General features: G+C 48.7%; 1 protein-coding gene across 3 annotated transcripts in view; it reads right to left on the reverse strand.

The window, feature by feature from the left end:
- TMEM132D (transmembrane protein 132D) overlaps positions 1 to 17,096 on the reverse strand; it is a 196,621-nt gene that overhangs the window by 22,034 nt on the left and 157,491 nt on the right. For all 3 annotated transcript variants that reach the window (XM_054288889.1, XM_054288887.1, XM_054288890.1), the window contains one exon: positions 10,745 to 10,888. In XM_054288889.1, coding sequence (XP_054144864.1) covers positions 10,745 to 10,888 — 144 coding nt within the window. The remainder of the gene's footprint in view (positions 1 to 10,744; positions 10,889 to 17,096) is intronic.

A 17,096-nucleotide genomic window follows, 5' to 3' on the forward strand; every position in this document is an offset into this window, starting at 1 on the left:
ATTAACTGTTTACAAAGCTCTCCATGGCCACAGAGTGCTGGGCAATGTTAGCTGAGAGTGCTATCTGGGGTGAGAAATGAAGTCTCACTACTGTGACTTGGAGAATAATCAACCAAACAATGAAAACAGCTACATTTAGCATAAATAGGAAAGCCAGGCCAGAAACATCTCCTCTCACATAGCCCAGAAAAACTTACTAACAAGCCCACGCTTGTGGAATGGGTGGAAGTCCAGGTGAGGACTGCAGAGATGCAGTTTCTATTCCATCTCTGCCATTTGACCTCACAGAAGGAGTTTTTGTGCTCTGTTTGTTCATCCATGTTTTATTCACGGCTGCTCATGTCCCAGGGCGGGCTCTGAGGGGCTCTGCAGCTCCTGCACGAGGCTCAGTGTGCTGGGAGATGCTGCAGGAGCTCTCCCAATACAAATGTGCCCAAAGGGGCAGTGCCAGGCCTGCCAGAGCAAGGAACAGCCCAGGCACAGCCCCGGGGCTCAGGGCTTGGCTCTGGCACCAGAGAGCTCCAGAACACACCCAAGGTCCCTGCAGAGCACAGCAACATCAGCTTTTCTCCCAAGCCAGGTCACAGAGCCCAGCTGTGCCCAGCTGCCCGAGCAGCCCAGGGGGCACAGCAGGGCAGGCACAGGATCCCTGCCAGCCTGAGCCCACCGCTCCTCCAAGCCTCCTTTTATTGCAGAGAAATGACAAGAGAACACTTTCAATAAAGTATTTCAGGAGCTGGTTTCAGGGAGGCTAGGGAATTGAAGGTGGAGGATAATTTGAAAGCATTTTGTAAGATTTTAGCTGCTTGTTCCCATTGACTCTGATGGGAGTCGTGCTGCTTTGATCTCTCAAATGCTTTCACACTCCTTCCATCCTGACAAGCACTCATAGCACGGATCTATTTACTGGAAATTGAGCTGAGTCCTGAAGCTTGCTACCTGAACTATCTCCAAACAAGCAAGAGCAAAGAACAGGCAGCCTCTGAAGGGGCTCCATCTGAGCACAAAGTGCATGTTGTGCTGACACACACTCCCTGCATGCTCTGGGTTTGGGAACTGATGGTGGCAATAACAAAGCCTCATGGCTGGTCAATCCCCAGGGGTGAGCAAGGGCTGTGTGCCTCAGGAGGATGCTCTGGACTCACTAAGATTATTCAGATTTATTTTTTTTTTCAGAAGCAGAGGTGAGCCCCAGCATGGAAAGAAGAGAAAAGCTGATTACAGGATGTGCAGAGTTCCTCCCTGGACTCCTCTCTGCTGTCTCACCCCCCTCTGTGTATGGATGTGCACCAGGGCTTCCTGCAGGGACACAGAACCACCAGAGAACAGCCTGGACACCATTTCCCACCACCAGAGAACAGCCTGGACACCCATTCACCACCAGAGAACAGCCTGGACACCATTTCCCACCACCAGAGAACAGCCTGGACACCCATTCACCACCAGAGAACAGCCTGGACACCCATTCACCACCAGAGAACAGCCTGGACACCATCTCAAACACCAGGGCTTCCTGCAGGTCCCCTCTGCTGGCTGCCATGGAATGTCCCTGAGGAGGCTCCTTGGAAACAGCAGCTCCTACTCCCACAACTCCTTGTAAAACTTCTGACTAAACTGATGAGAAAAGGCAATTGTCTTAATACAGCAACTGTGTCCTGCAGAAGCAAGCTCCCTGGCAGTACATTATTCCTCACACAATTTCAAAGTTTATCTACCTTAAGCAAATCTGGCTGTTTCAGCTAAAAGTTGTGCAGCCCTAGGCATTCTTTATCACATGAGCAGATGATCTTTTTAACACCTCGAGTTCCTGAGTTTCATCATTCACTAAATCAATCTCCCTTTCATGATTTGTATTTATACCAATGCCCAATTCTATTACAACTCCCTCTTATGCTTTCTCAATTTCCTCTATTATTCTTTTTTAGGTCTATAATGTAATTTCAGTGCCTTACTCAGAGGCTGTCACTTTGTATTTACCAACTGAAACTTAGATGTGCATTATTACTTTATTTTTATGAAAATCCATGATAACTAATGCAGTGATTCAATTTCTACCAAGAGGCTTTATGTTTGGTTTCCTAGCTGGCCTCCAACCTTCATTCCTCCAAACAAACTTTTACATCTCTATTTACATATTGGGATCATTAAGGTTCTTTTCATCTCCCTGTCTCAATGGCTTCAGAAGCTATAATGGATTTAGGCAGGAGTTTAATTGGGAACTGCTCTTTTCTGTATTTCAGGCTACATTGCGCGGGAAAGGGTAAAATCTGCCTGAAAGAAATGAAGGCCTGATGAAAGCCCCAGGAGCCCCAGGCTGGGCAGGTTTTAGTGGAGCAGAGAATTCCTCAGTGGGAGATCCTGGTGCTGGGCCTGTTCCACGGGAGGCTGGCACTCGTTTGATATCTGTCCAATAAAACCCCCCTCTGCAGCTGGCCTCTGTTCTGCCATGACACCCATGGACACAGCCAGGTTGTTTCCAGCGAGGTTTTTCCTCGTTTTCTTCCTTCAGGCGCATGGAATGCGTCAGAGCTCCACCTCAGAGACTCTGCCCAGCCTGGCCCTGCTGTGAGGGCAGAGGAGCCTCAGGAGCTGCCCCAGGTCCCTGCAGGGCAGCTCTGACCGCAGGGCAGGCCGGGCTCAGGGAAGCCCAGCTCCAGGAGAGCCTGGCTCAGGGGTGGGGGGTTAAAATCCCCAGGGCTCAGGGCAGCCTGCAGCGCCCACAGGCCTGCCAGCACACACTGGCACACTGGGGCTGCCTCCAGACACACTGCCACCCAGCACGGAGCAGGTTCTCCCCTCACTGCTGCCTGTGCTGCTCAGGAAAGGCAGTCCTCCCTCAGCAATGACATTGTGGGGCCACCCCATTCCTTCTTCCCCAGACATTTCTTTCCTGCACTTTTCCTGTGCTGGGCACACCTTATGATATTCAGTGTCTCATTCTATCCACTCAACAGCAACAAAACAACCGAGCAGCCTGCGAAGGAAACCTTGTCAGTGCTGAGCCTTGCTGGAGATCAGATGAAAGCTGTCAGCTCAGGAGCTGCAGGGCCCAGGATGAGGTTGTTAATCACACCTGCACCCAGCTCAGAGAAAGGAGGGCCAGGGAACGTGCCCAGCCCAATCTGCTCAGGGAGCTCCAGATGAGATCAGACACACGCATTGTTTAACCTGGAACAAAGGGCACCGTTTGCAGAGCTCCTTGTCAAGGTGTCTTCAGAAATCAGCAGGGCACAGACACTGCCCTGCCAGAGGGGCTGTGCTGCTCCTGTGCAGCCCCTGTGAAAGCCTGGGGTGGGTTCTGAGCCCTGGGCAAACACTGCCTTTCAAGGTTTGTTACGAGGCTGAAACCCAGCTCAGCACCATCACAAAGTGTGAGGAGTTTGAAGGAACAGGGGCAGGCATGGCTGTGGCATGAACGAGCGCCATCGGCTGTGGCTGCTCTGTGCTCTCACTGGGGCAGTGCCAGCCAGAACTCTGCTCAGACACGAACACACAGTGAGGGAGGAACTCCTCCTCTCCTCATCCCATAAAGGCACAGCAATCCCATTAACCACACCGGGTTACACCGGGATGGCAGGGGCAGAAATGAGATCCAGTCATTAACAGAGTTGTGTGTGTGGGTGCGTGTGAGACTGACTTCTTCTTTTACTGCCAGCCAAGTGCAATTAGTGTAATGCTCACAGACAATGCATAAAATATCATTTAGTCCCATGCACTGTGCCTCTAGAAGCCTCCTCAGCAGGGCCAATGACAGTTCCCTTCATCACTGAAGTTTCATTCTCCCTCTCAGTGCAATGAAATGGAGCATGTAATGGAACGTCATATTCACAGATCCCATTCTGTATCAGCTCCGGGTCTGCACAAAGTCTCAAACACTACAGCAGCTTTTCACACGCTCACAAATGCTCCAAGAAATTGCTGAGAGCACTCAAATCCCCAAGTCTAAAGAAGATGCCCTAAATTTACTCAAACAAAACCCCTTTACAGCTACAAAATAATTACCTGCTTGCAAATAATCACATTATTTTAAGTTATTATAAGGAACAGATTATTTAAGTTGGGAGGAAATATCAGCTTTTTATAATACCCACCTGCTCTAAATACACAGTTACACTTTTAGTTAAAATTGAAGAGCCATTAAAGCCACTTTTTGTAGGTGCTTAGGTTTCTAATTTGCAATTAAATTAATTGGATTTGAATGCCTAAATTGATTCAGAAATCAGGCTTGTCATCCCACAACCAGTTCAACAGGACGCTGCAAACCCAGGCTGAAACAGGAGAGGTGTCCAGCATTTCTGTGGGCAGCTGATGGGGAAACCAATGGCTCTGGTGTGTCCTACAAAGAAACCCAGCCCTGAGAGCAGAGCCAGACACAGGTAAAGCCCAGTGAGAGCTACACAGAGTCATCTCTGCTGATAAACTGCACCCAGGGAGCCCCTGGTGTTCTGGCACCTCCAGCACTTTCCACATGTGTGTCAGTGCTTTACTTTCTTTTCTCTTGAAATCCTTAACTACTGCAGAATTTTTTATATAACTGCAAAGAGAAAAAGTCCATGGGTAACCAAAGTCACTATCTGAAAGAAATGCAAAATGGTCCAGACAGTGAATAAAAGAGAAGAATCCTCCAGTCAACTGACCTGCACAGAGCCTGTTACATAAGAAATCTGAAAATATTTCTAAATCCTTCCTTACTCAGCTACCAATGTTCTATCAGGACAGAATTTGGTATGGGCTGTGATTAAGTGCAATTGAACAGGAATGATTTCTGGAGAGCCTGTGCTCTGTCCTAGTTAGGGTTATGGATGTTATTAACAGCCCTAATGAGGATGCTCATGCATTACATTTTACATCCCAAAGCACTCTTGGGGATTTAGCATTAATGCTCTTTGTCTGCAGGGTAATTCAGCCCCTGACACCTTTTGTGTGTCTGCTGAGGCAGATCAGGTAAACCAGGCCCACAATGGCCCAGCCTGGCCCAGCCGAATGCCAGAGCCCACAGTGTCAGTGCAGCACCCCAGAAACCACCCAGGACATCCAACTGGTGTGCACTCTCATTAGGGAGAAATGAAAATCGAGTGTCACAGGCTGCGTGCAGGCTGAGCCCTTATTAGAACCTGCAATGCCTGAATTCCATCCCAGCTTTAGCCATTAGAGCACAATTCCTTCCTTCCTTCATTAGAACCTGCAATGCCTAAATTCCATCCCAGCTTTAGCCATTAGAGCACAATTCCTTCCTTCCTTCATTAGAGCAAAGGCAGAGCAGGACAGCATTAAAAATTCAGGTTCATTACACCCCAGCCTTCCTTACTCACCCAGGCTCCCCTGCTCCGGCACAGATCAATGTCCAGAGTCACCCCCTGTTCCTGCAGCTGCCTCTGAGAGCCCTGGGAACCTGCAAGGACTCCACAGCTGACGTTCAGGACACCCCAGCTCTGAGCAGCCTTTCTCTCTAACCCACACGAGCCCCACGCTCAGCAAATACTGACACAGTCCTTGCATTTGGGCATGTTTGAATCAGCTGAAAAGATCTTGTCACATGTATTTCTACTTGTAAAGATGTCACATGTATTTCTATTTTAGCGACACCAATCCCTTCCACACATATTTTTCCCATGAAGCACAAAACCCCAGATTCCTGGGTATCTTCTGGAGAATTCTGAAGAAGCCTCAATTCAGAAATTATTTGGGTTTTTTTTTCCATTACAGAGAAGTTTTTTATCTTATAAGCTTCTAGCCTTTCAAAAACACAAAGGAGGTGCAGGCAACAGTGACTGTGGCAGCCCCACTGGGCCTTTCAGCATGGATGATTACAAAAGGCAAATAACACCACAGAAACCTCGTTACTTCCCAAGACTCCCATCAGAATGATGAATTGGCAGAATATGAAAGAGACAAATCCAGTAACTCCAGCAGCTTTAGGTGGGTTCCAGACAATTCCTGGGAGGTGCCAGTCTGTTGTACTGGTTCCACATTCAGAATTCATCTTTGCCATGTCTGTTTTTCATACCAGAGAGAGATTAAAATTGGGCCTTCTCCCTTCATAACCAACACCAGCAGCACACGAACTGAACTCCATAGTTATTATTACAACTCTTAGTTTTGATAGTGCATTTTTCTGAGTGTGTCCTGTATTCCTAGAGCAGAGCACAAAAAGCATTTTCATTTTTAAAGCTGCTCCATCCTAAGGTGAAAAGGTCAGATGGATTCTGATGTCAGGAGTACTGAAACTGAGTTGAAATGACAGGACATGATTTCATCATTTTCTATCAAAATGAAATGTTTGGACATTGCAGAAAATAAAAACATACATTTGCTGACTTAAGACTGTTTCCAAGATGGATCAAAAATTTTTGGGGCTGGAATAAGGCAGTTTAGCTGATGGGAGAAACCCTTTATATTATGGAAAATCCTGACACAACCTGGATCTTCAGTGAAGACCTCCCAAGGCACAGATGCATCAGCTATGTTATATATTATGTATATAAAATATTGCACATCCTGGTTAGGCAGTGTGACAGATCACTGCTTCTCAAACAAGGCCTTGCTCCTGCTGGCTCCGCACTGTGCCCTGCTCCTGGGCAGGATGATCCCTCTCTGGTCCCTGCACTGATCCTGGAGCACTGGGGCGAGCACTGGCCCTGCCTGGAGGGTTCTGTGTGTCAGTGCCCCCACAGGGCTCAGCCTTGGCCCTTTCCAGCTGGACACAGTGGGACTCAGTGCCCCAGGGACACCCGGGAGCACTCTGGACACCCAGGAGCTCAGATCTGCAGCCCTGCAGCTGCCAGGCCGAGCCAGGAGCAGAGAGCATCCCCCACTCCATTCTCTGCTCCCTTTGATCTCTTACTCTGTCACACCAGTGACTTTAGAAGAGCTCAACTTCTCCCTGAAGTGCACCAGTGTAAGGGAGAAAAGGAACAGCTGTTAAAAGTTTCATGCTTTAAAACACTGTCTGCTTCAGGCTACTTCACATGCTCTGACACTTCAGCTTCTGTAAAGTCTGTCACATGGTTAAAAGATGTTATTTTGCCACTGATAAAGCCACACTAAGTGTCAGTGAAAGATTTATTAGCCTGCAGTAATATTTCACAAATTGCCAAGTGAGCTGCTCTCCCCTCCAATACACTCCAAAGTGTCAGAGCAGAGCAGCTGCCAACCCTTCCCTGGACCAGAAGTGAGTGCCCAGCTCTGCAGCATCCTGGGGACCAGGGACACCAGGGACACCAGAGCCTGCAGAGGACAAGCTCAGCACCAGGCAAGCCCCACAACGGGCTGCAGAGCTCTGGGGAAGCTGGCCAAAGGAGAGATATACAGCTTGGGTACAGGAAAAGGTGTTTAAAGGGTGATAAAGAACTGGAATGTTCTGCCTGGGGAGGTGGTGGAGTCCCCATCCCTGGGTGTGCTTAACAAAGCCTGCACGTGGCACTGGGGGCCAGGGCTTAGCTGAGGGGTTGGGGCTGGATTGGACTCGATCTTGAAGGTCTCTTCCAACCCAGTGATTCTGGGATTCTGGGATTCCGTGTGATTCTGTGTGATTGTGTGATTCTGTGTGATTGTGTGTGACTGTGTGATTCTGTGTGACTGTGTGATTGTGTGAATTCTGATTGTGTGATTCTGTGTGATTCTGTGTGATTGTGTGATTCTGTGTGATTGTGTGATTCTGTGTGATTGTGTGTGACTGTGTGATTCTGTGTGACTGTGTGATTCTGTGAATTCTGATTGTGTGATTCTGTGAATTCTGATTGTGTGATTCTGTGAATTCTGATTGTGTGATTCTGTGGGATTGTGTGATTCTGGGATTGTGTGATTCAGTGTGATTCAGTGTTTCAGTGATTCTGTGAGAGGGAATTCCCAGAGAGGGCCGCCCTGGGCACCCTGCAGGGCTCTGGGGCAGTGCCCAGGCTGTGCCAGGGGTGCCAGCAGCAACACCAACCCCTTCCCCTCCCTGAGCCCAGCAGCTCCTGCCATCCAGGCAAAGCCCAGCCCCACGGGCAGCCCTGCCACAGCTGCAGGAGGAAATCCATCATCATCAATCAATCAATCAATCCATCAATCCATCATCAATCAATCAATCCATCAGCTGCAGGGGTTCTGGAGGAAAGGCACACAGCTTTGGGTGACTGAATTCAAAAGGAGCCCTCTAGGAAATGCACAGTACAGCACAAAAAGGGGAACAGGAGCTGAATCCCGTTCCCAGGGCTGGCCCCAGCACTGGGTGACTTCTGGCAACTTTCAGGTGTGTGATCAAACAAAATGAACAAAAAGCAGTTTTCGTTTCAGGGTAACCAAATGCAGATTTTCAATTAACTCAAACTGAAAACCCAGAGCACTGGAAAGTGTTGCTTTGGAAACTTCCAGGCTTTATTGAGCCCTGAAAAAATGGCCATTTGGAAACAGAAATGTCTTTTCAAAATGAAAGATTAAAAGAAGCTGGTTTTTCTTCTCTTCTTATTCTTGATTAAAATCATCCTGAGAGTTTATTCTTTACTAAAAACTCAGCAAAATAAAGTCTGCTCAAAAAATTTCTTTTTTTCCCCATTAGTTGAGTAGAAGTTTTACTATCCACAAATGGTCAGTACTTGACAGCACTTTGAAATTCACTGCTTAACTTTTCTGTGTCTCATTAGTGAAACACAGTCTATAACACACCTCCATTTTCTGGTTATTCTATCAGGCTGGACCAAGTAATTTCTGATAATCATTTGTCAACAAAAATATTGTTTCAATTGACTGAATTCTGCTCTGACATACTCAACCAGGTTCAGGTAGGTGCATTTTGGCACAAAAAGAGTCAGTGCAGTTTGGACCAGCTCTTTAAAGTTCTTTGAAGTTTCAGATGAAAGAAGTGAGTAATAAATGCGGACCCTGAAACGAAGAGAAGAATGAGGTACCCTCATTCTGCAAGGAAAATGAGCTTAACCTCATCATTAATCAACACCAAAAAACCAGGAATAAAAGCTAAGCCACGAAGACATAATCAATCTGTTAGATGCTACTTGACAGCTGCATTGAAAAACAGCAACACTAAAGACCCAAAGAAATGTAATCTTAATCTTTATTTTTCAATGGGCATCTTAAGCAGGTTTTCCTTCCATTTTCTATTCCCCACTCTGGTGCCCAGAGAACAGAACTCTAATTACTGCTGCATGCTGAAGGCTGGCCAGTAATTATATATCTTTATCTTCATTAGGAGCCTGTGAACAAGGCTCGCTCTGAACCAGAGCAGGTAAACTGCAAACTCCAGACACATTTCCAATTAAGAGCTCACTTTAAGCTGGCACCTCATTCAGCTGTGCAGAGCCCTCTGTGCTGCTGAGGAGGGAGCAGAACGTCCTGATCCCTGATCCTGATCCCAGGGCTGTCACCAACAGCCCAGTTAATGGGGTGGGGATGGGAATACACAGCACTGACTGGGACATCCATGTCCCTACAGGCAATGACTGAAACACCAGAGAGCAAAACTAGATTTTTACGTCTTCCAAATGATGTATTTGCTTTAAAATATTTTTTTCCCTATTCACCAAAAAAATGGAATAGAAGATGAGTGAGTAAGTAAGGACTTGGTCCATTAACTCCCACAACATAAGGACAAATAATTTCCTTCTGTTTCCAAATCTAAATTAAGTCCAACAATTTGCTATATTTGGCAGATTTACCAGATCCAAAATGCTTCACAGAAGAGGAAAACCCCCAAACCCCAAAGGTTCCTAATAATACAGCCAGAAAGACACACTTAATCAGAAAATACCAACATGGTGGCTAACCAGGTAAACAGGAGCAGTGAGAAGGTTCTAAAAGGGAAGCATTACAAACACCAAACTTTGAAATTGCTGGGGTTCATCTCATGTACAAGAAACTACCATGAGGAAATTATTTAAAACAAGTCCAATGAACACAGAAATTGCAATTTTTTTTTTTTTTTTGCCAGAAGAGATAGCTCAGGACAAACCATGTACCATGTACACCTCTGGCCAGCTCTGTTCTTCACTTACTGTGCCTGAGCTGTCACTGGCTCTGTGACAGGGAGCCACCAAACCTGTGGCTGAAAGCAGCCCTGAGCCACAGCAAGGGGCAGCAGCACTGCCAGGGCTCTGCACCCACAGCCAGGGGCTGCAGAGGCACAGGAGAGATGTGCCAGCCTGGACATGCCCCCCAAAGGGGAGTGCACAGGAGAGATGTGCCAGCCTGGAAATGCCCCCCAATGGGGAGTGCACAGGAGAGATGTGCCAGCCTGGAAATGCCCCCCAAAGGGGAGTGCACAGGAGAGATGTGCCAGCCTGGACATGCCCCCCAAAGGGGAGTGCACAGGAGAGATGTGCCAGCCTGGACATGCCCCCCAAAGGGGAGTGCACAGGAGAGATGTGCCAGCCTGGACATGCCCCCCAAAGGGGAGTGCACAGGAGAGATGTGCCAGCCTGGACATGCCCCCCAAAGGGGAGTGCACAGGAGAGATGTGCCAGCCTGGACATGCCCCCCAAAGGGGAGTGCACAGGAGAGATGTGCCAGCCTGGAAATGCCCCCCAATGGGCAGTGCCAGCCAGCCCCACGTGCCTGACGAGCAGGATGGAAATTGGGATTTTGTGTTTGGTTTGTGCTTCACTGGAGCGAGCCACACAGCAATAGCAGCAATAATAAATCTTGGTGTTCCAGCAGCAGAGCAGTCAGAAAATGAAAGGACTTGTTCCATTAGAGAACAGCCCTGCTCTGCAGGGCCTCTGCCTCCCTGGATGGAGCAGCCTGGTCCTACCTTAATGACGTCTTCATCTGAAGATCTGCATTCCACAGAGTCCACCAGATCTGTCACAGTGCCATCATCCTCCACAGAAACCACCTTGACAGGGACAGCCACTGTTTTCCCAGTGAGAATAGCTGTGTTCAGGATCTCTGCTTCCTAGGAGAAAAGGAAACCAAAGGCCACTTAGTGGATATATATTCTGCTATTAATTCATTGGCACCACCTGCATTCAGCCTCAATTCCTCAAGGCTGTGGCAAGGACTGCTCCCAGGGCAGCAGAAGGCCAGAACCCAGAGCCTGTGAGGCCACTGCCCCTCCTGACAGCACCTCCGGGGGCACCAGGGGCACTCTCAGCTCCTGGGTAAGGCACTGTGCCCCCCAGCACTGTGTGGGATCACACCCTCCTCACTTTTCTGGGAGGGTCTCTGAGCCTTCCAGAGCTGTGCCTGTGGCGCTGGGACCATCCTGCAGAACAAGAGGCTCTTGATTTCAGCTGGCTCCTGTGCAATAAAGGCTCCCAAAGCCCCCCAGGTGCTAAATTCTCATTACCTAAATAGCTCCCACTCTGAGCTCTGAGACTGACCTGATTTTACTCCTGCAAGACAAGAGTGGGGATTGGAACCAGGATGATGACTGCTCCTACTGCCTCTTGGGCTAAAGGGGACAAGCTGAGATTTTTCTCCTCTAAAGTATTCACATCAAAAAGACCTTTTCCTCTTACTTAAAGAAACAGACACACTTTATTCAGACTCAAAGCAATATTTAAAGACAGAAAAACCCCTCCTGGTCACTTGATAGCTGCTTTGCTAAGGTTGCCCCATCCTCACCGTGATCTTTAGGGAAGGGAGAAAGAGGATTTCACAAAAAGAGAACTTGAGAAGAAAATCCCCTCCCTCCCTCAGCACAAAAGCCCTTCAGATATTTTTAAACTGCAATTCATCCAGGGGTGAGAATATCTGCCTGTGGAGTCAGCCTTGAGCACAGGTTGGCTCTCAGTGCAGAATGCACTGCTCAGGCACTGAGTGCTCAGCTCTGCAATGAACTTTCCAGGTTCTGTGGCTTTTCCCAGGTCTGGGCTCTGCACCCAGATATGCACCCAGGCTCCCCAGCACCTTTTGCTGCTCCCATGGCCCTGCAGAGCTGCAGAGGGGGCAGCACAAGCACTGTTAGCACCCGCAGCAATCACAGCAGCAGGGTCAGGCCCTGCTCTCGGTGCTGCAGCCCTCAGGCACCGATCCCATTTCCCTGGGGCTGCTGGAGGCCACAGCACCCACCTGCTGCTGCTCACACCTGAGCTGAGCTGCCCAGAGCTGCTCCCCCAGGCAGCCACAGCTCCTGCCTCCCCTGCATCCATTAGTGTGACCCCCACAATTACTGCATGAAGCAAAGGCAGCTTTAATAACTGAGCCTTTGAAGCAGCGTGATTAATGAGCTCTGCTTACCAAAGGCAAATGCAATTTCCCCTGGTAAGAGCCGCTAACTGAGAACGAGCCTCAGAAGCTCCAGGAATTTCTTCTGAGTCTCTGAGTTTAGCAGGGCTGCCTTTGGATGCTGTGAACACAGAGTGCATCCATCCCAGGGCAGCTGTCCCTGCCCTGCCTGGCACCTGCTGCTGCTGCCCTGCCCTGCCTGGCACCTGCTGCTCACAGCCTTGCCCTGCCTGGCACCTGCTGCTGCTGCCCTGCCCTGCCTGGCACCTGCTGCTCACAGCCTTGCCCTGCAGCACCTCTGAGACCCTGCCCTGCCCAGAGCCCCTGGGGAGGCTGCGCCTGGCAGTGCTGTGCCAGCCCAGCTGGCACTGGGGGACACTGGGTGGCTCTGGGCTGGCACTGGGGGACACTGGCTGGCTCTGGGTGGCTCTGGGCTGTCCTGCCCTGCAGTCACTGAGCTGGCACTGGCTGGCTCTGGGTGACACTGGCTGGCTCTGGGTGACACTGGCTGGCTCTGGGTGGCACTGGGTGGCTCTGGGTGGCTCTGGGCTGTCCTGCCCTGCAGTCACTGAGCTGGGTGCTCTGCCTGCAGACATTTCTGCCCCTCCCCAGGTATAGGAAAAGGTATTTCTCTTTATCCAGGGAAGGACTCGACGACGGTTTCTCCAGGCACTGCTTTGCACCCCACCACGCACAGAGCAATGCCAACATTTACCCAGCTCACAGGGGCACAGAGCAATGCCAACATTTACCCAGCTCACAGGGGCACAGAGCAATGCCAACATTTACCCAGCTCACAGGGGCACAGAGCAATGCCAACACTGACCCAGCTCACAGGGGCACAGAGCAATGCCAACATTTACCCCAGCTCACAGGGGCACAGAGCAATGCCAACACTGACCCAGCTCACAGGGGCACAGAGCAATGCCAACATTTACCCAGCTCACAGGGGCACAGAGCAATGCCAACATTTACCCCAGCTCACAGGGGCACAGAGCAATGCCAACATTTACCCCAGCTCACAGGGGCACAGAGCGATGCCAACACTGACCCAGCTCACCCTGCAGGGCACAGAGCAATAAATGCCCCTGTTGAACAGCCAGGAAGGGCTGGACATGCCCTGCTGAAGGCATGTGAACACTGCTTCATTCTGAGGAAACAAACACCGTTCTTACTTAGCCTCACTGAGATTTATAGTTCAGAGCTCAGCACGGAAAAGCTATAAATCTAAATAGTTACTAATTTATAACTGTTGCTTTTTGCTGCTTGAGTGGAAAAGGAATCTCCTGAAGAAATATGATGTTCTTTATCTATAACTAACACAGATTACAGGAGATGAGGCGTCAGGGCACCTCGGGATGAGAATAGTTATGCTTTTGCACAGCTACAGCCACAGTCTCACTGGTGAAAGTTGATTCCCTCAGCAGCTATTAAAAAGGTGCTGAACTTTCTCTAACTATTAACACAGCGTAGCTCTGTAATTCACTTACACTGAGCCCCTCCAATAACAAAATGAAATAATCAGAGAAAAACATGTCTCTGCATGTAATAGAAATGGAAGACCAGGTAATCTTTATTCTGAAATTGCTACCACGGTAAATAAACAGTAATACTTTAAAGAAGATGCCAGAGCGAGTGTTCTTTGCTCACTGAAGAGATTCATATTAAATAACTGAGCATATTAAGCCCTCCAGCAGAAACATATTCAGAAGATGTACACAGTGAGCATCAATTTAAGTTGAAATGCAGAAGTGAGTATGTATTAGGTTTTTTCAATTTTAATAGGTAGCTTGCCTGAAATTTAATTTCCCTTCAGACATCTTTTGCCTTATCTTTCCTGGGGTGCAAAAAAGGACTTTACAATATCTTTATAAATCTTTCCAAATGTCTGTTTCTGTTTCTGTTGTCTGTGTATACACAGTGTGTATATATATATATATATATATATATATATATGCCTGGGACTCAAGGGGTCCCTTCTGCCCCTCAGGCCTCCACAGGAGCCTCTCCCTGGCAGTTTGCTCTGAGCTGGCTGGCAATGCTCATCAGCCCTGCACTGCATCCTGTCCAACCACATTCACCACTGGATTTACCCCACTGCATTCATCACCTATAAAATGCACTGCTGCTTCTCTCCTGCCCTGAAGTGATCCTGCCACCCAGCACTCACACCCTTCAGCAGGAGAGGGGCCTGTCCTGCTGCAATGCACAGGGAACAGGAGGTTAAAGCCCCCCAGGACACTGTAACTCCTGCTCTGGAAGCACAGCAGATCTCCAGAGACATTCCTCATTAGAGCAGGGGAATATATCTGCAGGCTAAAAATCTCATTTCAAAAATCAAGAATGCTCCTCTCGGGTTTCAGGAGGTATTCTGGCTCCTGGGTTATGCACAGAGTGCAGTCAGGGAGAGAATAAACTGCCCCCTGAAATCTCCTGCAGTCCAGAGCATGCACAGACAGGACTGAGCAGCTGCCTGGAAATGCCTCCCATTTGACATTCCCTAAATTCTCCATTTGCAATGTGTTTTCTATTAATCAGCATGGAGAGCATTAATCCAGGGTCCCACCCTGGATCTTCTCACTATTTAGGTATAAAGGCCTGGATTTGCCTCCTGCCCAAGCAGCAGCCGTCCTGCCCATATCAGAGCATCCATGCTCCAGTCATGCATAACCAATTTCAAATCTTATTTAGCATCAAGTCTCAGAATTAAGCAGCTAAGTGACAGCTGTTTAATTAACTCCTTAAGCTGATTAGAAAGCATTACAGAAATCCCCCCAAGGAAGAGTTTATAACTGTCAAGAGAGCCTAAGGCCATGTTAATGCTTCTGTTTAAATTTAGTAAGCTTCTAAACCAATAAAGTCTAAAGGCTTGACATTCTCATGGATGTGGTCGAACTCAGCTTTTTCCTCCCGTTCCACTGCAAGGGCAGGAAACAAAGGCAGCGAGAGAGAAGGGATTTGAGGAGCCAGGAGGCAGGAGCTGAGAGAAAAGGCAGGAGCAGCATCTGCCCAGGACTGCTGAGGGTCGTGGCACCAACCCTCCCTCAGTCGGGATTAACTCTGAGCCGGAGCAGAGCTGAGCTTGCACCTGAAATGCAGAGTCATCTCCCAGCCCCTGGCTGCAAGGAAAAAGGGTTTCTCCATCGCCTCTTAAACCCTAAATCCACCTTTAATGATGAGATTATGGCAGCTCAGGTACAAGTTTTAGAAGCAGCTGCTGGGGCCAGATACAAGGTGGTGCGGAGAAACCAAAATTGCTCCAAAGCAGATTTCCTCGCCCGTAGTGCATTATTGTCAGCTCTGAGCTGGCAAACACCTTGAAATATAGAAAATATAATTCTGGTTTCCTTATTTCCCCTGTTGTTTCCAGATTCTTTAGGATGCGCCGGTAAAATTATTGAAAAATCAGCTGCAATTCTTCTGTGTCCAAGGGAATAAAGGAGCAGCGGCTGGAAATAACCCAAATTAATTTGTGAGACCTTTAATATAAACACAAGAGTTCAAAGTACAAGTTGAAATACTGCAAGTATGAGAAATCATGGTGAAAGCTGAATGAGAAAATGTGAAAAGACTGACATGAACTCCAAGGTTAAATGTTTGGTTTAATGTGGGCACCTTTCATCATGCAGAATGAAATCTGAACTCCCTGGGAATGGCAGAAGGAGGGGGATACAAGCAAATTAATCACATTTCATTCAAGCCCTTGCTGTTTAATCAGTTTCCCTTTTTCCTGCAGCAGGCAGGAGAGCTCCAGGGGCAGGTGTGCTGACACAGGGGGGAAAGGAGCAGCCCAGGAACCCAAATGCACCTCTGGACACATCTGCCCGCTGGTCCCACTCTCCCACACAGCTGCCACAGAGGGGAAAATGGATTCTTTGAATGGCAGAATGTGATTGCACACCATTGTTTAGAAAGGAGTGGGTGGCAGAATCAATACTAGGATATATTTTTCACCCTTTCTTCCTCAGCCTGTGATTCCTGGAATAATTTTGACTCCATGGTGACACCTCCAGCCACGCTGTCACTGCTCCTCACTGGGGGAGCAGATGGGGCAAGGATGAGCAGTGAAACAAAACCCCAAATACACCCCAAGCCCAGCAATGACAATGTTCCAGGTAAAAAACAGAGAACAGCCAATGGCTGGATTGTGCTGTAGGGAAAAAGCAACGTGGCACAGTCAGAGAGCCTGTCTGCCCCTCCCACTGTCACACACAAGGCAGCCAGGAAAATACCTAATTATATTTCATCTCAGACTTAACTTCTGCAAAGCCTTCCAGCTATTTTATATCCTTATTAAGGAACTTTCATCTGGGTGTAGATGGAATCTATCACTGAGGCTGGAGGAGGGGTGGGGAAGAAGAAAAGCTCAAGATGTAACCCAGTGCTGAGAGCAGCAGAGAGGGGACAAGGAGCAAAGGGAGAGGCAGGGGGTGCCGAGGAACGGGGGGATCATTAGAGATGACCAGCAGTGAGGGGTTTGTCATTCCACAGCCTGTGATGCTCGGGAAAAAGCTCAGGAAGGACAGAAATGCATCTCAGCAGGCAGAGGCAGGGTCAGGGCTGCTGCTGTAGTGCCCCATGGAGCAGGCTGGTAATTCCCTTGTTTGCCAGGGTGTGCAGCAAACACAGGCAATCCCGACTGTGGACGCTGCCTGTGATTGCAGGATGCAATTCCACAGCTCTGAGTGATGAAAAGAGCCAGGAAATAAATCATCTCACTCCCAGGGAGAGAAAAACACATCTGCCTGTTGCGTCCCTTCTCCCTACCCCTGTCTGCCTCGCTGGCTCAGCTGCAGTGGCTCTAAACAGGGATTTGGGGTTTGGTTTGGGTTTGTGCAGTGTCCAGCCCCCTCAGACCCAGGTCAGGCTGCTGGAGCAGTAACAGCTCCTGGCAGGTCCAACAGGGCAAACACAGCAAATGCAGAGTGCTGGGA

This window comes from Melozone crissalis, unplaced genomic scaffold, assembly GCF_028551555.1.
Source record: "Melozone crissalis strain CALT ecotype California unplaced genomic scaffold, PUWL_Pcris_2 ptg000063l_1, whole genome shotgun sequence".
Classification (NCBI taxonomy): Eukaryota; Metazoa; Chordata; class Aves; order Passeriformes; family Passerellidae; genus Melozone; species Melozone crissalis.